Raw genomic sequence first — 23,456 nt, 5'->3', positions numbered from 1 at the left:
CAATTGGCCATAAATAAACCTACCATGCAGCAGGATGTTAGACCAACTCAAAATTATATGAATTGATATACATCCGTTTTAACAAATTTGTTTCTGTCTCACCAGACATATTTGACCGACCCACGCCAATGAGCTTCGTCATCATACGCCTAACAACCAACCCCACAACATTATCAAACCCAATAACATTGTCAACCTACACAAACCCAACAACCTTACGAAACCACATCCACCTTAACCAGCGACCAATTCATGCCACACATCCAAACACAAAACCAATAGCAAGGCCCATACCGCCACCAACCATATGATGCCAGCACATCTTACAACAACAATGATGAGGCATATGTTACCATCACATCCTACCACAGCACCCAACCAATGTACATCCAAATATCACACTGCCAAAGCACCCAACCAACACCTATCTTTCAAACACCACAAGAACCATTGCTTCGTTTCCAAAATGATTCAATGTCCCATTTCAACCAACCACCCGCCCACACATAACCTAACCAACACGACTCAACTATGACAACATGGGAACCAAACTCAATTACGATAGCACTACTTACTAAGGAGATATGATCGACAATTTGTTAGATAACATTAATATCTTAGGACCCTCACACCAAACACCTCTAGCTCAAGCGAATATTAGGAGACCCCAAATACCCAAGGAAAATCAAGTGAGGCCTTGAAGGCAAACGTGAGGGCCGAACTGTGGAACTGATAGGCATTTAGGTTGAAGGGGTCAATAAAATTATCTCCAATCGTTATGTAATTTTTTTTTAATAGTATTATGATTTTGTCTTTTCTATTTAATGTTTTTTATTATTCTTATTTTTAAATAAATAAAACAAAATAAAAACGAAATATCACAAGAGCCAACATGTGTGGGGCATGTTCCTAGTGCTATAGTGCATACGCTCTATTTATTGTATGATATAGGTGCACGCGCTATCTTTTCTAACACCTCAGTGCAAATTCCAGTGCATGCGCTCTACAAATTTAATGTTTTTTGTTTTTGTTTAAAAAGTGATTAAATTGGTAACATATTTGAAAAGATGATTATTTGAGTATATTTAAAAAGCTAAATTTCCAAAAATACAACTTCAATGCATATGAGTTTGTTTTTATAGGCAAAATAAATAGTAGAGCTATTTTTAATGGCTAAGCATGCTTGGTATGTATATATAAAATGTTTTGTCATAATTTTTTCAATTCTGAATTTTATTTAAACTATTCTATTTATAATTTATTATATTTGTAGTATTGTTTAAATTTTTAATTAAAAAATTAGTTAAATTCTATTGTAATTGGAATAACTTCACTTCAATCGAAAGACACTACAGGAAAAAATTCATTTAAATTAAATTAAATTAAATTAAATATACAATTAAAAGTAATAAATAAATAAACTATCTAAAAGTTATTTGCCCTTGAGTTTAAGTTTATATTAAGAAATACCTACATGAAAATAAACTTATATCCATATTTTGAACAAAATTTAAAATTTAATTTAATTTTTAATTGAAATATGAAGTGATTGTGAGAATAAAGAAGAAAAAGAATATTATTTTTATTTTTTAATTAATAAAATTACAATTTAGTTATTTTTATAATAAGTATTAAATTTGTGTCTGAATTTTCTTGGGCTCCAAGTTTACTGACAATAAAAACGGCTCAAGTTAACTCTATCAAAATAACTTTTTTATCCACTCCCATACTTTCTTAAGAACCACAGCGAAATTTCAAAAATGTCCTTATATTTCGGAAGTGCATCCCCGAAGACAAAAAAAACGTGATTTCGGAGATGCATCTCCGAAAACATCTGCGTTTGCAGTTTAAACAAAACAGCCTCCCCCATTTTTCATTTATCCTAAAACACCAAAAACTTCAAAATTGGCGCATACACAAATCAAAGGCTACTTCAAAACAACAACAAATTGCTTTCCAACCTTCAAAGACTACTTCAAAAGCACCATCAACATCACTTCAAATCTGTAAATTTTCACAACCTTAACTCCAGGATTGAAATTCATATTAGGGGTGTTAGAAATTAGCACAATATATTATGTTTAAGTTATTATATGTCACAGAGTCTATTTAGATAGGAAAAATTTGATTTTGAAGCATTTAGGGCAAGAGCAGATTTTCTGCAAAAATGGAGTTGCGGGTGTTTTCGGAAGTGCATTTCCGAAAACACCTCTCTGACCAGCTTCAGAAATGCACTTCAGAAATGAACGCAAAATTGTTTTTTTTTTTATTTTCTTGATTGTTTCGCCTTCTTACCGATTTCAATTTTTTTAGGAAAATGTCTGGAAACCCCGCATGACTTAGACAGGGCTTGCGCTCTGCGGTGCTGGTTCATGTTTTTGGTAGGCACTACACTCTTTGTGGATAAAAGTGCAACATACGCCGACATGACGTATCTCTGGTACTTTATCGATCTGACTACAGTGGACTAGTGGAACTGGGGGGCAGCTATTCTGGTATACCTATACCAGAAGCTGAATGAAGTCTCCAACTAGAGGACCAGACAGTTGACTGGATCATGCACACTCCTGACGTACGTTTCTTTTTAATTATTTCACATTTAATTATGGTTCATATTTTTTTCAACATATTATATTATCTTATCGTATTATTTCAATATTATTTCACATTTACTATTCAATATTATCGTATTATTATTTCACATTTAATATTTGTTTCAATATTATTTCACATATTATATCATCGTAACGTATTTGTGTTTTAGGGCTGGATCATCTCATACTTCCACCGCATCCATGGTTTCACCATTGATCCTGCATACAACGAGGGCATGCCCAGGGCCGCACAATACGTCCTTCAGAGGGGGAATAACGCATTGGGCCTATATCGCGTGTACCTAGACCGCACTGTGCACGATGACATCCGTTGGACGCCCTTCACTAGTTATTGTCATGTTGTCCCATTCGACCGCATCACATTATGCTCTGGATGGTTGGCGTGTGAGATCAGCACCATGGTCAGGTATCTGCCGGAGCGGTGCATGAGGCAATTTGCACGTGTGCAGATGATACTGAGGTCTCTGTTTGAGGCTGCTCCCGACACCGTTACCCGAGTGGGCCTCACTGCTATATTAGAGGATTGGGCGCACATTTGGTGCCTGAGGAGTATCGGCGTATGGTGACCACCCAGGAGTGGCACTGTGTGGAGGGATACGTCACATGGTTCAATCATGTGTCACATCCTTTGATGACACCCGACGCTCCCGGAGATCCTCCTAGGCCAGCGCATGAGGAGATCTTGGAGAACCAGCAGGCAGAGGATGACCATGCCACTAATCTCCTGCAGGTATGTCAACGGATACAGATGCTTAGACAAGATGCATTGGACATAGGTATCATTGAGCAGGGTGGTCCAGAGGCAGTTGCCATTGTGGAGAGGATGGTCAGTGACGCGGCTGGTGCGACGGCGTATAGGCGGCAGAAGATGTCCCAGGAAGTTAGGGTTAGCCATACTCAATAGCAGTTGCCTATTTATATTTTATTATTGACTTTTTTGTATTCAGATTGTATTATTATTTTGACACTGAGCACGATCCTGTACAACAATTTTTTGTATTTATAATATTATTATTTTATTATAAGTTACGTGTTTTATTTTGTCGATTCTATTCTATTTTTTCGATTAATTTAAAATATAAAATTAATCATTGATTTGAATAAAAAGAAAATCTCAAAATATATTTCGGAGATACATCTCCGAAATAATGGAAATGTGGAAATGGATGTTTTCCGAAAATATATCTCCAAATTATGTGAAAATAGAAAGAAAAAAAATTATTATAGAATTTTAAGGAGGGTACCTAAGGGGTGGATAAAGAAATTCTCCACTATCAATGTTTTACCACTAAGTTCTAATGCAGTAGTTTTTGTTCTTCCTCCGGCGCTATTACAACTTCCCGATAACAACCTTCTCGCGACGAAGCCCTAGCTTCCCAAACGGTACGCCAAAATCCCAAATCTATTTTTTTTTCATGTTATTGTTATAGACACATGATATCAATTGAACCGTGATTTGATCCTGTTATTTTCATTTCAGACCTTTAACACCACTCAGAACTATTGACGAAAAATGGCTTCGAGATTCTGGACCCAGGTATTCAACCTTTCGCAATTCTTAATTAATTATAAAATTCGATTGAATAAATTATTATTAATATTAATTTTATTATTGATGTTGTTGTTGATGATGATGTTGTTGTTGATGATGATTCATAGGCTGGTAGTGATTCTGAAGATGAAGAGAGTGATTACGATGGGGAGGTTGAAGAAGTAGAAGGTGAATCCGGCCCCGATCCTACTAAAACCAATTACTACCTTCAAGGTAATGCTAGTGACAGCGATGACTCTGACGGCCAAAAGCGTGTCGTTCGATCGGCAAAAGATAAACGATACGAGGAGATGGCTTCAACTGTTGATCAGATGAAGAATGCGACGAAGATTAACGATTGGGTGAGTTTGCAGGAGAGTTTTGACAAGATTAACAAACAGCTCGAGAAAGTCATGCGTGTGGCGGAGACTGATAAGGTTCCGAGTCTTTATATTAAGGCTCTTGTTATGTTGGAGGATTTCTTGGCTCAGGCTTTGGCTAATAAGGATGCTAAGAAGAAGATGAGTAGTAGTAATGCGAAAGCTTTGAACTCGATGAAGCAGAAGTTGAAGAAGAATAATAAGCAATATGAGGAGTTGATTAATAAGTGTAGGGAGAGTCCCGAGAGTGAGGAGGAGAAGGTTGAGGATGAGGAGAGCGAGGAGGAAGATGAAAGTGATGGGGAGATTATTGAGCCTGAACAGCTTCGGAAGCGGGAGCTTAAATCGGATTCGGAAGTTGAGTACGAAGATGGAAAGGATGATGCTGGTGAAGGAGGTTGGGATCAAAAGCTTAGCAAGAAAGATAGGCTTTTGGATAGACAGCTCATGAAAGATCCAAGGGAGGTTACATGGGATATTGTTAATAAGAAGTTCAAGGAGATTGTGGCGGCTAGGGGTAGGAAGGGAACTGGGAGGTTTGAACAGGTTGAGCAGCTTACCTTCTTAACAAAAGTGGCTAAAACACCTGCACAGAAGCTTGAGATTCTTTTCAGTGTGGTTTCTGCTCAGTTTGATGTTAATCCAGGACTCAGTGGCCATATGCCGATAACTGTGTGGAAAAAATGTGTTCAGAATATGCTACTCATCCTTGATATTCTAGTTCAGTTTCCAAACATAAAGGTTGATGATTCAGTGGAGCCAGATGAAAATGAAACTCAGAAAGGGGCTGACTATGATGGACCAATTAGGGTTTGGGGTAACTTAGTTGCTTTCTTAGAAAAAATAGATACCGAATTTTTCAAGAGCTTGCAGTGCATAGATCCTCATACAGGCGAGTATGCTGCGAGACTCAAGGATGAGCCATTGTTTTTGGTTCTTGCTCAAAATGTCCAGGAATATCTTGAAAGTAGTGGGGATTTCAAAGCATCTTCTAAGGTAGCCTTGAGGAGGGTTGAACTCATTTACTACAAACCACAAGAGGTTTATGATGCCATGAGAAAATTGGCCGATCTGACCGGGGATGGAGAGAATGAAGGGGAGGCGAGCGAGGAGTCAAAAGGGTTTGAGGATACAAGAATTCCTACTGCATTTGTTGTTACTCCCGAGCTTGTGGCTCGGAAACCCACTTTCCCGGAGAACAGCAGGACTCTAATGGATGTTTTAGTTTCACACATATACAAGCATGGTGACGAGCGCACTAAAGCACGGGCAATGCTTTGTGATATATATCACCATGCTCTTCTAAATGAATTCTCAATAGCTCGTGATCTGTTGCTTATGAGTCATTTACAAGAAAATGTTCAGCACATGGACATTTCAACTCAGATACTTTTTAACAGGGCTATGTCACAGTTAGGTCTGTGTGCTTTTCGGGTTGGATTGATTTCTGAAGCCCATGGCTGTCTATCTGAACTTTATTCAGGTGGAAGGGTGAAAGAGTTGCTCGCACAAGGTGTGTCACAAAGTCGTTATCATGAGAAGACTGCAGAACAGGTACTTACTGATCCTTCTTCCCAAATGCTTGTTTAATGCCATGGTATAGGAAAGGCATTTTTTTTTATGGCTGTGCGTGTATGTGTTTACTACTTACCATATAGTATGGCTTAATGAACAGCATCTGAAGATAATAAAAAATGACCGCAGCAAGGTATTAAGTGCTACCTGTCATTTGTTCGGTGGACATATATTAAACATATCATAGTACATGCATTGTTTGATGGCCCTATATTTTTTATACAATACGTTGATACCTTCATTTCTATATATAAGACTGTTTTAAAATTTTGCTGTCCCATTTTTTAGACCCTTTCTAAATTACAAGATGCAGTAATTTCACACCCCACAAAAATATCTGTAGTTAAATGTAGAGAATTATAGGATCAACCATTTCTCTTAATAAGTGAGGGATAAATTTGGAAAGAGAATCTACATTGGTAACAAATTTAATATAAAAATTATTTTTCTTAATTCTTATGCATTGGTCAAAAAAAGTTTATACACGGGGGCCATGTAATTCTTAGATGCTATAAGCAACACTGGAAAGGTAGATCTTTTCTTAATAAAACTTTGTTCATGTCAAGAATCTTGAGTGGCATTTTGTTGAGCAAAAGGAACTAGGCCATCATTTCTCTAATCCATCCCTTTACTATACTGATGCTCAGGAGAAGAGACATTGGGATTTCTTTTGTCGGGTTTTCAATCATCAAGCTGCTATGCTTACATGCTTTTTTGTTTTTGTTTAATAGTCCAAAGTTATTCATTTTAATCTCACATAAACAAATCAATGTAGAAAAGATAAATTCAGTTTTAAAATGTTGCTTGTTGTAGGGAGCTATCAGTTTAGGGTATGTGATTCCTCAGTGTAAGAAGTTCAGAACTTACAAATAAGTTTGAACGTACTTGGCAAATATTGTAGGATTGTTCTTTCATGGTCTCATTTGTGGCCTGTGGGTCTCTCAGTTGTGGAATATGTTTGGCTTTTAAATTATGAAAGAGATCTTTCTTACCTCCATACTAAAGGTAGTTGAGGGTGACATTCAACTGCCTCTAGTATGCAGGTAAGAAAAATTGCGCCTTGTATGGCGCTATCAGTTTGGGATATGTGGTTCCTCGGTGTGAGAAGTTCAGAACTTACAAACAAGTTTGAATGTACTGGGCAAGTATTGTAAGATTGATCTTTCTTGATCTCATTTGTGGCTTGAGGGTCTATCAGTTGTGAAATATGTTTGGCTTTTAAATTATGAAAGAGATATTTCTTACCTGCATACTAAAGGTGTTGGGAGATATTCACGAACAAGGAGCCAAATTGCCATGAATTTTCAAATATTTGAGGTTGACTCTATTGAACCAAATTGTTGCTAATTAGAGAAATGGTTGCTGTGAGAGTGCCCATGCATGCATGCATGTTATATTTATCCTTAAGTTGAAAGTAGAATTTATTAAAACTGATGATATGTTAAGACTTAGAATAAAGGGAAGTTTGTTACGATTGGATTGGAACTTAGTTAATTAGAAGCTAGTAAGATAACAATTTTGTTAAGTGGTTAACAGCTGTTATTTTGGTTATTACTAAAAAGTCTTTAAATAACTCTCAATTGGTAGAGGGGAAGTTAGCTTTGAATAATTAAATTTAGTGACTAGAGAGTGCTCTAGTGTGTAAGGAGAGGGCTCCCACTAGGGTAGCCTTGAGCCCTCCTATTCCAAGAATTCTTCATTTCTCAGTTTTGTTGATCAATCTTTACTCTAATTGTTCTCTTGTTTTTTCAATTCTTCTTAGTTTTGGGAATTCTTTCCATATACTATATTGAAAGAAAGGTTCCTAACACGTTACTATGCATTGGCCTTTGCCATATTGTTAAATTACTATAATTTCTTTCCGATCAACTTATATAGTCTTCTCTTTTTATGATACATATTTACATTGTGATCATTTTCTTTCATTTGTTTTGGAATTGTGAGTACACATTTTACTCTCTTTATTATTCCTTCAGGAAAGGTTGGAAAGAAGAAGACAGATGCCATACCATATGCACATAAATCTTGAGCTCCTGGAAGCAGTGCATCTTATATCTGCTATGCTGCTGGAGGTTCCCAATATGGCTGCCAATGTTCATGATGCCAAGCATAGGGTCATTAGTAAGAATTTCCGCCGCTTGCTTGAGGTCAGTGATAAACAAACGTTCACTGGTCCTCCTGAGAGTGTCAGAGATCACATTATGGCTGCCACCAGAGTTCTTATTAAAGGAGACTTCAATAAGGCTTTTGACATTATTACCTCTCTTGATGTATGGAAATTTGTGAAAAATCGAGAAACTGTATTGGAAATGCTGAAGGACAAAATCAAGGAGGAGGCCCTTAGGACATATCTCCTAACCTTCTCTTCATCCTATGAGTCTTTGAGTGTGGATCAAGTCACAAAATTTTTTGACCTCTCTGTTCCTCGCACTCATAGCATTGTGAGTAGGATGATGATCAATGAGGAGCTTCATGCAAGCTGGGACCAGCCAACTGGGTGCATTGTTTTCCAAAATGTTGAGCACTCTAGGCTGCAAGCATTGGCATTCCAGTTGACAGATAAATTATCTATCCTTGCAGAGAGTAATGAGAGAGCCACAGAGGCAAGATTAGGTGGTGGATTGGATCTACCTCCGAGACGGAGGGATGGCCAGGACTATGCTGCTGCGGCTGCTGGCGGTGGTAGTGGAACTGGCTCTATAGGTGGTAGGTGGCAAGACTTGTCCCATTCTCAGCCACGGCAAGGAAGTGGGCGTGCAGGATATGGTAATGCTGGTGGAAGGCCATTGGCATATGGTCAAGCAGCCAGGAGTGGTTATTCAAGGGATCGAACAGGTCGTGGAACAGGTGGTGGTTATCAGAGTTCAGGGAGGGCTACTCAAGGGGGTTCAGGACTGAGGGGATCCCATGGCGATGTATCTACTCGCATGGTTAGCCTTAAGGGAGTTCGTGTTTAAAGAAGTTTCCTAGAGATGGCATGATACTAATTTTCAGCATCTTAAATTTGCTCATTCATGTCAGTTTTGATAATTTGATTATAGTACTAAAAACTTTATGGTTTTCATTATTGTATTGTTTTTTATCCTCTTAGATGCAATTCATCTAAAGTTGCAATGAGATATTTGTTGGGAGTTTTTTGTTTCTTTTTATAAGCATTGTTGGTGTTTTGTGTTTCTTTTTATAATCATTATTATTGGGGTTTTATTATTGCCGATCTTCATTATTCTGTCAACATCTCAATAATGTATTAAAACTTTATCAAATTATTTTCATTTTAAAAACTATTCGCGACAATCTCAATTTCAATTTTTAAAGTAGTCTAAGCTTTTCTTATAAAAATATTAGTGAAAAATGATTTCATGTTAAAAATGAAATAAAAATAATCTATTGTTTTGTTTTGTGAAACAACAGAAATTAATAATTAGTTATTAGGTTAGTATTTTTCAGCTTTGTTGAGCTACTCTTTCCTCCAAATTAGAATAATCTTTTAGTTGTGATATATGGGTTTATGGTTGCATTATTTTCAACTTGACTATTTTTTAATTGTGATTTCTGATTTTTTTTTAAAAGTTAATTTTTTTTCCATTACTTAAAACAAACGAACTCTTGATTGCAAATGTGAAGATTTAATAAGGTCTTGCATTATTTATTTCCTTTCAACATAATATAGATATTTCAGTGGTGGACATATCTATCTCATGGTTAACTAACTCTCAATCTAACGATTTATAGAGAAGGAGTTACAAAAGTTATTGTCGTTCCCTCATAAGGGGGGTCTTTATCAAGGTTGCTTGATAATTAAGGTAATACACTGTTTAGGGGGTGTATAATAGGAAAATCCTGATTAAATCCTCTAAATAAGTGCTTTTATTATTGGCTTAACATTTTTTGTCAAGAAATGGGTGCTAATATGGCTAGGGGTGCAAGACAAAGTTGAGATTCAACCCAAGTCCCAAAAAAAAAACATCAAGGAGTCTGAAAAGCAAGATCCTAATCAATTAGCTAATTGATTATATGACATATGCACTTCAAATTTCAAACCAAATCAGATTTAAACCTTATCTCCAAGTCAATCAAATTTGTGCGTCAATAGCAAACACATGAGATATCCAAAAATAATAGGATCTAATTGATTAAGGCCTTAAGCTAATCGATTAGATGGACTATTTTGAAAAGATTTGATTCTCATATTTGTTGGGCAGAAGATTTGCTCTAAATAGGTAACTCTCTACATTTTCTCTTGTGTTTCATATTTCTCTCCCTTCTTCTTCTTGTGTGTAAAAGAATATCAGTTTAGTATTCTATCATCATCATCATCATGGCTCCCAGAAGAATGAGATGCGTCTCTCCATCATCATGGCTCCCATAAAGATGAGATGCTTGGACTAAGTTTGATTTTTTTATTTAAAAATTTAAAACAACAATATCATTTATCTTAGACTAAATGGGCCTCACAAATTTGCTATAGATCCAAAGGGAACTGAAAAATCCTCACCTTTATATGTCATGCTCAAAAAATATAATTGGAACCCCACATCTATACATGATACCCCATATAACCATTAACTTGATCATAATACTCCTAAAACATAAAAATTAATTTTTCACAATCAAAACCACATTTTTTAGAATTTTTCAAAAAACGATGTTTTGTCTACAAGATTAGCTGAAAAATACCATATTTTTTAAGTAGTGGTTTTCATTCTATTTATAAAATTTTGGCTAATATTTTATAGAATGCCTGATGTTTCACAAAATTCATATATACTTTTAAAATTGATGATATCACATAATTCACAGTTTTCTTTTTGTTTTTCTTTTTGGGGTTTTGATCTAGTCCCCTTGTATATGTTTTTTCTTTTTATTTATATACATGAGCTATGATCATAAGAGAGTTTAAGAGTGTTAATATAGTTGAGATATTTATTTTCTTCCTGATGATAAGATGCTTTTAATTTGGTTGAAAAACGTGTGAAATTAACAAATGACAGCAACAATAGATTTAAGCGAGTTAGCTGCTGAAAATTAGGGAAATGGGTATCAGAGATTTGTGACATAGTGACTCAATATCGTTTATGGTTGGGAGTTTATGTACCACACCAGAACTTGTTGATTTTTGATGTTTTGATCATTTTATAAAGTGTAACTAGATATTTAATGAGTATTATTAAAAAGAAACACAAATCTTTAACATATCTATTGGATCTTTACTCTCAAGAGTCCATTAACTTTTTTTTACTTAAAAAAAAAAGTTTTTAAATTCTCTAGCCTAACAAAATATCCTAATTTTTAGCGAGAGTTTAATTTCCTGTCTTTTATGATTCGACAAGATTCAAGAGATTAGTCTCTACAGTTATGCGCAGAGGATATCCGATTTATATAAAAAAAAAGACACCAATTTTAAAAAAAAAAATTTAATTCTCTAGCCAACAAAAGACCCTAATTCTTAGCGAGAGTTTAGTTTACGGTCTATTATGATTCAATAAGATTCGAGGAATTAGTCTCTACCGTTATGCATAGAGGATATCCAATTTATAAAAAAAAAAAAAGAAAAAAGACACCAATTTAAGAAAAAAAGTTTTTAAATTCTCTAGCCAACAAAAAATCCTAATTCTTAGCGAGAGTTTAGTTTGATGTCTATTATGATTCTAAGGCTATGTTTGGGAGTTTGGAGGGGAAGGGAGGGGAGGGCTTTGGAAAATATGAAGAATTGAATAAAAATATAAAAAGGTTTTGGGTATGAGGGTTTTGGAGGATTTGATTTTATTCATAACACCAAAAACCCCATAAAATGGGGGAACTCAAAAATTGTATTGAATGAGGGTTTTAGAGGGCTTCCATAAATTTTGCAAATATCGTTTAGGTTGTTATACTATTTTGAAAATTAAAAATTTTGTAATGATAATGAGTTTTTTTATCATTCTAAACAAAATCATTTTTTCAAAAAATGTCAAATATTTTTTTATATTATTTTAAAAATTCGATTTCGGAAGCCTTCCCCTCCCCTCCCCTCCCCTCCAAACTCCCAAACATAGCCTAAAAGTTTTGAGGAATTAGTCTATACAGTTATGCGCAGAAGATATCTAATTTATATATATATATATATAAAAAAAAGACAGTAATTCAAGAAGTGAAGCTAATATTCTTTGCTTCATTTATAAGTCATTATGTCAAATGAAAACATTGTATATTTATAAGCTTTTATTACCTTTCTTTGTTTTAAGTTTAATTTCTGAAAAGGTCTTTTAAGTTTGGTTTTTAATGATTTTTCCTATTCTCTATATTTTCCTTTTGTTAGAGTTGGTGTATGGGAAGAAGGACAAAATTGATAAATTTTGAGTTTGTGACGCACTATATCTTTTGTTTGTGAAAGGTTTTAATGGATAATTGATATTGGCCAAAATTAAAAAGTTATAAAATGTTGCTTTGATTGGAATTAATTTTAGATGGAAAATTTTTCGGTCTTGAATATAAATAAATAGCCAACTCTTATATCGGTTGTTTGTGATTTAAGTTTTCCCCACCATCGGCTGAAATTTCAATTTCTCATCTACAATGTCAACATTTTAGTTATGTTTCCATGTTACTATTACATCGGTTCTTAGTTATAAGACAATTGCTCATTTTCTTTTCATAATATAACTATTTCTAAAACTTATATGCATTAAAAATTTCTGTAAAAAATATCATAATAAAACTATTTGTAAATAAATATTATAATAAAACAATTTGTAAAAAAATTCGTAAAAAAAAATATTATAATTAAGCAATTTGTAATATAATAATTGTTTTTTTTAATTGAACCATTTAGTTAATATTCTCTGCATCACTCCTAGCTTATTATCATTTGTTTTATATTTATGATAAAATATACAATAAAATACAATAAAAATAGATTTTACTATGGCAATTATGTAGTTTATCTTATCATTTTTATTGTTTTATGTATGTTTTTAAGTTTAGCTTATTTCTGTTTTTATTTTTATTCAGTAACTTACTTTTACAGCTTAAATTGTTATTTGATACATTCTCGTTATGCAGGTTATAATTTGAGCTACAAGATATCGTTTGATGCATTCTATAATATACGTTGGAAAGCTGAAATGATAAGTTACAAGTTTCATGTTGAAGTCAAAAGCAAATTAGGAGTACACAAGAGTCAAATAATTCGTTTTAGTTTCAAACTTAATTAGTTTTTGGTCCATTTTTATGTTTTTCGGGTCGGTTTCCATTAGGGCCATAATTCCCTTGTAATATTTAAACTAAAATCGCAGATTTGGAATTATATTAATGGATGATAAGTTGGAGACCGGACAGTAGATTAATTTGTCAGTATTATTCGTAATGAAATTATATTAATGATGATTTTAATCGAAACCTAAACCCCCATTTCTTCTTTCAGTTGGTAAAAATCATCCAAGAGTCCATGCGATACGAATCTCGAGTGTCGCTTCTCTACACTACAATTTTTATTTACTCGTTTTTGACCCATATGCAACAGCGGATCATTCTCGGTGTCATATTTATAGTATTGAGCCTAATCAACTTAAGTATTTACGTATGAAATCAGGAAAATGGTTGACAAACACAGAGGTTCTGGAAGGCTCTGAGTTCAGAATATGGAATTGAAACTAACGGTTGAGGATAATGGGAATCAATGGCCACCTTAGTTTATGTAGTTTATGCAGCATGTGATGCAATAAGCGGATGATGATGTTTAACCACAAGTTATTCTGCTTGTTGTTGTGGGTGTAAATTTTCGAGATTTCTTTCGGATGAGTCCTCCTGAATTCCAAGGTGGTCTGGATCCATTATTGGCTTATTATTGGTTGTCCAATATGGAAAGAGTGTTTCAGAATGTGCCGTGTAGTGAAGAGAACAAAGTGGTTTTTGCTTCACACATGATGAAGGGTCCTGTTGCAAGATGGTGGGAAAATGATTTTATTCTCATGACAGGTCAGGGAGTTCCGAGAGATTGGGAACATATTAAGACTACTTTTCTTGATAACTATTTTCCTAGTAGTTTGAGAACTTAGAAAGAGTTTGAGTTTCAACAGCTCAGACAGGGTAACTTGTCAATGACTGAGTATGCAGAAAATTTTGAGAACATGATTGTTTACTCTAGAAAGTATGTTCCATATGAGAAGTGGTAGGTGGACCCGTTTATATTTGGGCTAAGAGATGAGATGAGATTGCTCATAGTGTCTCTCAAAGATAGTTTATTACTTATGCTGATTTATTGAGGCAAGGACAAAGTGAAAAGGGTTAAAAAAGAAGGAAATTAGTTGAGATTTGGTTAGAAGGACCATAGAAGGCCAAATCATTAGTTTAAGCCTAGGCCTTAATCCTTTAAGGGAAAGCAAAGACAAAATTCAAGATCTTCCCAACCCCCTTAGTGCCAAGTGTGTAAGAAGTTTCATTTTGGAAAGTGTAAAATTCGGTGTTATCAGTGTCAAGGAGAAGGTCACATATCTTGTGATCTTCCTCAGAGACAAGTTCAAGTGCAAGGAAAGAGTAACAATCGATTCTATACCTTGGATGAAAATAAGACCAAGGGTGATACCGATTTGATCGCCGATACGTGTTACTTGAATAACCATCCTTGCTTTACATTATTTGATTATACAACATCACATTCTTTCATATCGACTCAGTAAGTGAGACGTCTTGGTCTATAGACAATCATTTTTTCCTTTCCGATGGTGGTAACCACTGCCACGAATGATGTTGTAGAGACGCAATGGATGTGTGAAAATTGTGTGTTGTCGGTGAATGATCGAATCTTCCACTAAGACCAATGTGACAAATGACTAAGGTCAAACACACACCTCATATTTTTAGACCATGCTTGGGGGCTACTGTTTACGCATAGACTGGTGAACATACTCACAACGATTTAATAAGAAAATGGTTCCATGATAAAAGATAAGGTTTAGTATCAAAGGCTTTACATCAAGATCAAGAGATCAACATACTCGAAGAATAAAGCACCAATAGGAAATGGCCATAGGGCTCCATGAGCATGCTAAGTTCTTCACTAAGAAAGCACCAATCAAGGTGAGTGATTAAAACAAGACCGTTAGGTCACGAGACATAATTTTTTTGATACATTTCCCACGAGACAACAATCATATTATAGAAGGTTGTAGACCCATGAAATCATATAATGGACATGTAAAACCTAATTGATCTCTATAAATACCTTGATCTTTGAGTTGAGGAGAACATTAGATTCACTCAACAAATACCAATATATAGAGCTTCTCACCATCCTTGTGTGAGCTTGCTCTAACACCCCAATAATACTATAACCCTCAGACAACCCTACAAAACTAGGGATTATCACTCATTGTAATTTTAGCAAGTAAAATGGCGCCTATCATGGGATCCCGGTAAAACTAACTTGTGCCACCATCGCATTAGACAAATAGATTGCTACCCGAATCTCCAACCCTTCATCCATCATGGTGAACAAAAAGGTAGCAACTCTGGCCAAACGAGATTCCAACGACGATGAGGACCAGACCATGGGGGGACCAATACTAGAGAACATCAAGACGCTATCATTGACCAAGTATGATGGATGCAACAACCCCAAAAGCATGTTGCCTCTATCAACACGCCAATAACAATTATTGGGGCCTATAATTCCTTGAAATTCAAGCTTCTCTTTAGCACCTTCAAAGATGTAGCACTAAGGTATCACATGAGTCTACCACAGTCTCAATCACATGCTACCAGGACCTAGTAAGAAGACTGGCTCATCAATTTACGATGAGTAGGTACAGAAAGATGTCTACTACCAACCTGTTCAATATTTGCCAAGCCATTTAAATGAGATGACTATCAAGGTCGTTCATCTCAATTAGGATATGCTTGTGGGAGCATTTCAAAATGGTAACAAATGTAAGCATCTTTGTCACAGTGACATTGACATGTGTACACCCAATCACATGCTACGTCAGCTGTTGTTAACAAATGTTAACATGATGGATCGAAAACATGGATAAAAAATATTACGAGGACGATAGTTTCAAGAATTTTTAAAAAAAATTAAAAATAAATTTTAATAAAATCCTTAATTTAATTTAATAAAATCCATTATGACTATCCATTAAACTGTCAAAAAGTCAAAAAGTCAATCTATTTCTATTAGAGTTACTTGACTAGAGATCAAGTGTCAATGAAAAATATTAAGAAAACGATTCTTTAAAGAATTTTTTTGAAAAAATAACAATAAAGTTCGGTATATTTAAGGGAATCACAACTACTTTTAAATTTTAATCCAACATTCTAATTATAAATCATATCATTGTCTATAAAAAATTAAAATACAGTAGAACATATCATTAATGCAGTAAAATTACATTAAATTTAAATAGATAACAAAAATTACATTAAATTTGTAAAAAAATAAAAGTATTATTTTTTTATCATTATTTTTATAATTATTAATATCATAAAAAAATTAAAAACCTCAACAACCCATCTTATAAATTATAATAATAGCAAGAAGGAGTGTATTTATAGTGTAAGAAAATATCTTAACTACATTCATTAATTACTTTAATGACTAATCACATTATTCCACCCCACCACTTTTCATTCAACTTCTGTCTCTCATTGGAGACTAAAAACACCAAGACAACTCTCTCACTTTCTCTCTCCTCACTTTCTCTCTCTAGCTACCTTCTTCACCCTCAAAACCTCCCCTCATCTCACCAATGGAAACCACCAAACAACCCAAGAAGAAAAAATGGTTTGCACCCCTCATCTTCTCTCTCCTCCTCACCACCCTCCTCATCCTCCTCTCCATCTTCATCTCCTCCGATTCCTCCTCCTTACTCTACCTCTCCCGTTCAACCACCACCCAAAACTCACCCCACTTCGTCGAATCAAAGCTAAGAGTATCCTCAACTTCACCCATCAACTCAGTTCCCAGGATCGCTTACTTGATCTCGGGCTCAGCTGGGGACGGAGAGAGCTTGAAGAGAACCCTTAAGGCCCTTTACCATCCCAGAAACCAATACGCTGTTCACTTGGATTTAGAAGCTTCTCTTAGGGAAAGATTGGACCTTGCCGAGTTTGTGAGGAATGAGGCTCTTTTTGCTGAATTGGGTAATGTTAAGATGATTGTTAAGGCGAATTTGGTTACTTATAGAGGTCCTACTATGGTTACTAATACTCTTCATGCTGCTGCTCTTTTGTTCAAAGAAGCTGGGCATTGGGATTGGTTTATTAATCTCAGTGCTTCTGATTATCCACTGCTCACACAAGATGGTTTGTTCTTTCTAGAAATTTTACTTTTTTTTAACCTTTGAAGTTTGTGTTTGTTTGGCGAATGAAACAATGCAATGTTTTTGTTTTTGTTTTTGTTTGTGTGTGTTTGGTTGTAATTTAGTGATGTTTTGTTTAACAGATCTACTGCATACATTGTCATCTATTCCAAGGCACCTTAACTTCATTGAGCATACGAGTGATATTGGATGGAAGGAGTATGTTGATGATTCTTATGTTCTTTTACTTTACTTTAATGTGATTTAATTGGTTTTCGTCGTGAATTGAATTAAGTTTGTAATTTTGTGGAATGTTGGATTTATGTTTTGTTTGCTGTTTTTGTTTTTTTGGATAGAGATCAGAGAGCGAAGCCGGTTATAATTGATCCGGCTCTTTATAGCGTCAATAAATCTGATGTGTTTTGGGTGACGGAGAAAAGAAGTGTTCCCACGGCGTATAAGCTGTTTACAGGTGAGAGATTCTGGATTCTCGTGCCTTTTATTTTGATACAATCTCATATTTTGTAGTTTTATTCGCACCAGTTTGATTAGTTTGTTATATCAAATTTGTAGAATGTTTTGGTAGTATGAGACTTCTATTCCTTGCATAAGTTGAATATATTAGACATGTGTGAAGAACTGTAAATGCAAATAGAGAAACACGTGATGTTTTGTAACGAAGATCGACCAATTGTACCTACATTTTCGACTGCAGTTCCTTTTATTATTATTTCAAGCTTAGGGTTTACGTTGTACAACTTATACTCGTTGGTCACTGCTCAGGAACTATGAGTCATACTCAACAATATGCTATATGATTTACCATTGCTATTTGATTTTTGTTAGGTTCTGCGTGGATGATGCTCTCTCGTCAATTTGTTGAATATATGTTATGGGGATGGGATAACTTACCTAGAATAGTCCTAATGTATTATGCAAACTTTCTATCTTCCCCGGAAGGATATTTCCACACGGTCATCTGCAATGCCGAGGAATTTCGTAACACTACTGTAAACCACGACCTCCACTTCATATCATGGGACAACCCTCCCAAACAACACCCACACTTCCTTTCAGCTGATCACTACCAGAGTATGATTGACAGCAATGCTCCTTTTGGTCGAAAATTTGGCAGGAACGAGCCTCTCTTAGATAAAATTGATACCGAACTCTTGGGAAGAAATGACCACGGTTATGTGCCCGGCATGTGGTTCAGTCGAGCAAACCCAAACATCACCGAACCATATTCTTTTATAAAAAATATCACTGAACTTAGACCTGGCCCTGGTGCAGAAAGGCTTAAACGACTTATCCATGGTTTATTATCAGCAGAAGATTTTCAGAAAAATCAGTGTTCTTGATATCATTGCTGTTTATTTCCATCACTTAAGAAAGGCTTAAATGCCTGATCAATGCTATGTCTACTTGACACACAAGGTTGCTTTGAGGCCAATCAAGAAAGATGAGAAAACAGAATAGAAAACACAGAAGATAGCTGCTTCTTCAGAAACACAGCTCTGTCATCGACTTGTATCTTTATTTACACTAATTTTTACACGACCGAGAATTTGTTGTCTTGTCCATGTGTATTATTGATTTGTTCACATAATTGATTAAATTTTATTGGATTACAAAGACAAAACCACCAATGCCAATTGTTGTACTGTGTAGAGTAGATTGTGTTTGTAACAAATAAATTAGAGTGAGGGGTTTCACTTATAACAAGCTTGTGTTGTTGTGTCTATCTGAATGCAAACTAGAAAGTACAGATACTAATGCAGTAATTATTTTATTATTTATCAAATTTATCCTTTATATTTTATATGTAGATTTCCTTGCATATGAGAATCTAGCTTTTTCCTAATTGTATTTCTCATCTCTTTATTCTCATTCAGTTAATGGGGAAAGAATTTAGTTTCCCAGTTGATCCTAATGATAGGATGGAGAGGGGCAGATAGATACACAGGAGGAGCATCCATTAGCCTGGGCATCCATGAGCTTGGCCCTTACCAATTTCATATGTGTGAAGTTCTCTCCCCTTCTGTCTAAAGGGATGACTCTCGAAATTTCGAAAATGTCATTTGATTTTTAGGATTCGAGACATGTTTTTTAAATAGTTCAAATTCTAGAATTCAAACACAATTTATATACAACACACAACACATTTAAAATTAAACAATCATACTACATTTTTTTTTATCTCTACTACAAATTCTATAAAAAAAAAAACGTTTTATTTACACGAAAGTTTGTTTTTAAATGACAACCTATAAAACACAGACACTTCGAATTTGATCAAAACAGTGACACAGTGACACCAGTAATAATTCAATAAATTAAATGTAATCACAAGTGTCGGTGTAAGTGTCTGATACGAACACGGACACATCTTTTTTCAGATGTGTCGGTGCTACACATTGACAACCGAATTCTATAAAAAAAACATTTTATTTACATGAAATTTTGTTTTTAAATGACAACCTATAAAACACGAACACCCCGAATTTGACTCCGACACTGACACGGCGACACCAATAATTTAAAAAAATGAATAAATTGAACGTAATCACAAATACTGGTGAAAGTGTGAGGGGTGGCAAAACGGGCCCGGCCCGCGGAGAAATCCCGTTTTACCCGCACTTTTACGCGGGGCGGGGCAAGGTTTTAGGCCCACTCCTTTTAATGTGTCCGCCCCGCCCCGCCCTGTTTTTTTTTTTGTGGGCATTAGCTTTTTCATACAATTATACTATTTTTAGGCCTAAAAGGTTCAATGCCCGCGGGCTTTCCCCGCCCTCACTTTTTTGCGGGGCGGGACAAGGTTTTAGGCCCGCACAATCAAATATGCCCACCCCGCCCCGCACTGTTTTTTTGCGGGCTTTTGTGGGGCGGGCCTAAACGGGGCGGGCATGCCCGTTTGCCACCCCTACAAGTGTCTGATACGAACACGGACACACATTTTTTTAGATGTGTCGGTGCTACACATTGACACCTGAAATCATTGACAACCAAATCATTAATGAACTATACAAACACATGTACAAACACAATTTCTGTCTACATGCAAAAGTAGTATGACTTTAAAATCTTTCTCATTGACTTATTTTAGAGTTTTCGTTCATATCACGTCAAACACTGAGTATCAGTATAGTTCATGTTATATTTTCTGAACATGTTCAAAATGCAAGTTTGGATCCTAAAATTCGAGCTCAAACGAGTCTGTACACAATACACGCTTAGATCCTAAAATTCAAACACTATGTACTGATGCAATTTTATTTTTTAAGGCGTTTATACGGTTCATATGTGGATGCTCCTTATGTTTCTCCCACTCATGTGAAATCTGTTGTAAATTTTAAATATATTTCAAAAGTTTTCAATAATTTTAATTGACAAATATAAGAAAATATTTTTAATATTAATTATTATTATTTATTTTCTTTTATGATGATTTTAAATTGGTCAAATAATTTAATAAGTTTGACTTGAATGAGTCAAATCCATTACTCCTTCTCTATCTTTCTTATATAAAGTCTCCTACCTTTTTTTGACAAGCAGTGAGACAGAAAAATAGAACGTGAAAAATATTTTGTCTTCACTTTTTTCTTTGTTTTTCTGGTTACATCTCCTGGCAAAGAATATTTCTTATTGTTCTGACCCGTATTAGATTATATTTACTTGTACCAATTATGTAAAGCCTTTTGTACAGCTAAGCTTATACCCTTTAGCCAATTATAGACTGACACCTGGATGATTAGGAATAGATAGTTTTTCTATAGCTTATCAACTTGTATATAATGTATGTTGAGTCAACCTTCAAGGGTTAATGAGAATGAGTTTAATTTTCAATAACAAACTGGTTTTTCTGTTATCAAGTTTCTGAATCTTCTTTTTTATTGCACTGCAGAATCTTCCTGATATCTCCATTGTCAACATGGTATCAGAGCTTAATATGCTCTGGTAGCCATTGCTCCTTCTTCATTCTTGCACACTTCATTGTGCGTTTTCTATCCCTATACCCTTTGATTTCAATCTTCGATCTTCTTGTTTTCGCATCGATTGGAATCGCTTTATCTTCTTGATTCTTGCACAATTTCGATTCCGTTTGGGGTATGTACCATCGTTATCGTCATCTTCTTGATTCTTTGATTCAACTATCGTGCTCTTTCTCTCTGTAAATCAATGGCGTACCAGAGCTTCATTGATTTTTCTACCAATTCCACGAATTCCTTTTATCTGCACCCTAATGAAAATTCAGCTCTCATTCTTGTTTCCCCACTGCTCGACGACAATAACTATCACACTTGGGCTCGATCGATGCAAATTGCACTTATCTCCAAGAACAAAGAGAAGTTCATCGATGTAACCCTCATCAAGCCACTAGTCATTGGTCCTCTATACGCTCATTGGATTCGGTGTAATACCATGGTGCTTGCCTGGATTCATCGTTCCATGTCTGAGTCAATTGCCAAATCAGTGTTGTGGATCGATAATGCAGCTGGAGTCTAGAAGAACTTGCATATTCGTTTCTCACACAATGATATTTTTTGCATTTCAGATATTCAGAAAGACTTATACAAGTTTCGTCAAGGTAAACTCAATGTCTTTAACTATTTCACTCAGCTCAAAGTAATGTGGAATGAGCTAGAGAATTATCGCCCTATCATTGCTTATTCTTGTGCCATTCCTTGTTCTTGTGGTGCTACTGCATCCATTAGGAAATATCGTGACCAAGATTATGTCATTAGGTTTCTTAAGGGTTTGAGCAAAAAATTCACTCACTCCAAATCCCAAATTATGATGATGAACCCGCTTCCTGACATGGATAAAGCCTTTTCTCATGTAATTCAGCAAGAAAGGGAATTAAATTGTTCAGTTGTTACTACTGCTTCTAATAATCCAACTGGTGATGAGGTGACTCCATTTCAAGTCCAAACTAGTTCAGGTAACTCTGCTTCAGGAAATTCCTCAAACAAGTTTGGCAACAATGCATATAAGGGAAAATATCATGGTTTTGGTTGAGCTAAAGGTCACAGTCGTGTTTGTACACACTGTGGGAGGACAAACCATACCATTGATACTTGTTTTCAAAAGCATGGATCCCTCCAGGAACTAAGGGGAAAAGCAAGATTCAAAACACTGCATCACCCAATGCAACCACGAATTCTTCTCAGTCTACTTCAACTGCATCCTGTTTTGACTTCACTCAAGACCAGTACAACAACATTCTAGAGTTGTTTCAACAGTCAAAATCCCCTCCCCAAGCTAACTCTATATCCACATCACCTTTTGTTTTGAACTCACATTCATCAAATGGCACTAGTAATAACTTTTCTCTTTGGATACTTGATACGGGTGCCACTGATCACATCTCATTTGACATATCATCTTTCATTTTCCATAAAGAAATCATACATGTCCATGTTAGTTTATCCAATGGTTCACAACTTACTGCATCTATATCTGGTAGTGTTGAACTATCACCTTCACCCATATTACAGAAGATTGATTGGGAGATTAATTTATCTCACCAATTCAAGGCCTGATATTTCATATGCTATTCAACACCTTAGCCAGTATGTGTCAAACCCTCTCTTACCTCATTACCAGGCTGCTACTCATGTACTAAGATATTTGAAGGTTGTCCCTGCTAAAGGTATACTTTTTTCTGCTTCTAGTTCCTTAAAGCTTTTTGGTTTTGCTGATTCTGATTGGGCCCGATGCCTTGACTCAAGGAAGTCTGTTACTGGATATTGTGTCATCCTTGGTTCTTCTCTTCTATTATGGAAATCCAAGAAGCAACATAAAATTTCAAGACCCTCCACTGAAGCAGAATATTGTGCCTTGGCTTCTCTTACATGTGAACTTCAATGGTTGCAATATTTGTTTCATGATTTTGTATATCATTTCCTCAGCCTACTTCTGTTTATTGTGATAGTAAATCAGCTATTTACTTGGCCCATAATCCCACATTTCATGAAAGGAGTAAGCACATTGAACTTGATTGTCACGTGGTTCGTGAGAAACTGCAAATCAAACTCATCCACTTGCTGCATGTGTCTACTCATGATGCTTAATTGGC

At 35.4% G+C, this 23,456-nt stretch overlaps 3 protein-coding genes across 3 annotated transcripts; all 3 read left to right on the top strand.

The window, feature by feature from the left end:
• The first annotated feature begins 3,840 nt into the window (after nucleotides 1–3,840).
• On the top strand, nucleotides 3,841–9,244 carry LOC131633695 (eukaryotic translation initiation factor 3 subunit C-like). The gene is made up of 4 exons (XM_058904387.1): nucleotides 3,841–3,998; nucleotides 4,096–4,152; nucleotides 4,275–6,080; nucleotides 8,078–9,244. Exons 2-4 carry the CDS (start codon nucleotides 4,129–4,131, stop codon nucleotides 9,056–9,058), a joined length of 2,811 nt encoding a protein of 936 aa, XP_058760370.1. The 5' UTR covers nucleotides 3,841–3,998; nucleotides 4,096–4,128; the 3' UTR covers nucleotides 9,059–9,244.
• Nucleotides 9,245–16,697: 7,453 nt separating this feature from the next.
• On the top strand, nucleotides 16,698–19,199 carry LOC131633686 (beta-glucuronosyltransferase GlcAT14B-like). Its single transcript, XM_058904378.1, has 4 exons — nucleotides 16,698–17,381; nucleotides 17,521–17,596; nucleotides 17,734–17,849; nucleotides 18,224–19,199. The coding sequence occupies exons 1-4, from the start codon at nucleotides 16,826–16,828 to the stop codon at nucleotides 18,736–18,738; spliced, it is 1,263 nt and encodes a 420-aa protein (XP_058760361.1). The 5' UTR covers nucleotides 16,698–16,825; the 3' UTR covers nucleotides 18,739–19,199.
• A 2,357-nt stretch (nucleotides 19,200–21,556) lies between these two features.
• Nucleotides 21,557–23,451, top strand: LOC131610660 (uncharacterized). Its single transcript, XM_058882706.1, has 5 exons — nucleotides 21,557–21,791; nucleotides 21,933–22,319; nucleotides 22,484–22,729; nucleotides 22,845–23,131; nucleotides 23,290–23,451. Exons 1-5 carry the CDS (start codon nucleotides 21,557–21,559, stop codon nucleotides 23,449–23,451), a joined length of 1,317 nt encoding a protein of 438 aa, XP_058738689.1.
• Nucleotides 23,452–23,456: the final 5 nt, after the last annotated feature.

This window comes from Vicia villosa, linkage group LG1 (genome assembly GCF_029867415.1).
Source record: "Vicia villosa cultivar HV-30 ecotype Madison, WI linkage group LG1, Vvil1.0, whole genome shotgun sequence".
NCBI lineage: Eukaryota > Viridiplantae > Streptophyta > Magnoliopsida > Fabales > Fabaceae > Vicia > Vicia villosa.
The sequence above is the reverse complement of the archived record's forward strand: the minus strand, read 5'-3'. Positions and strand labels throughout refer to the sequence as shown.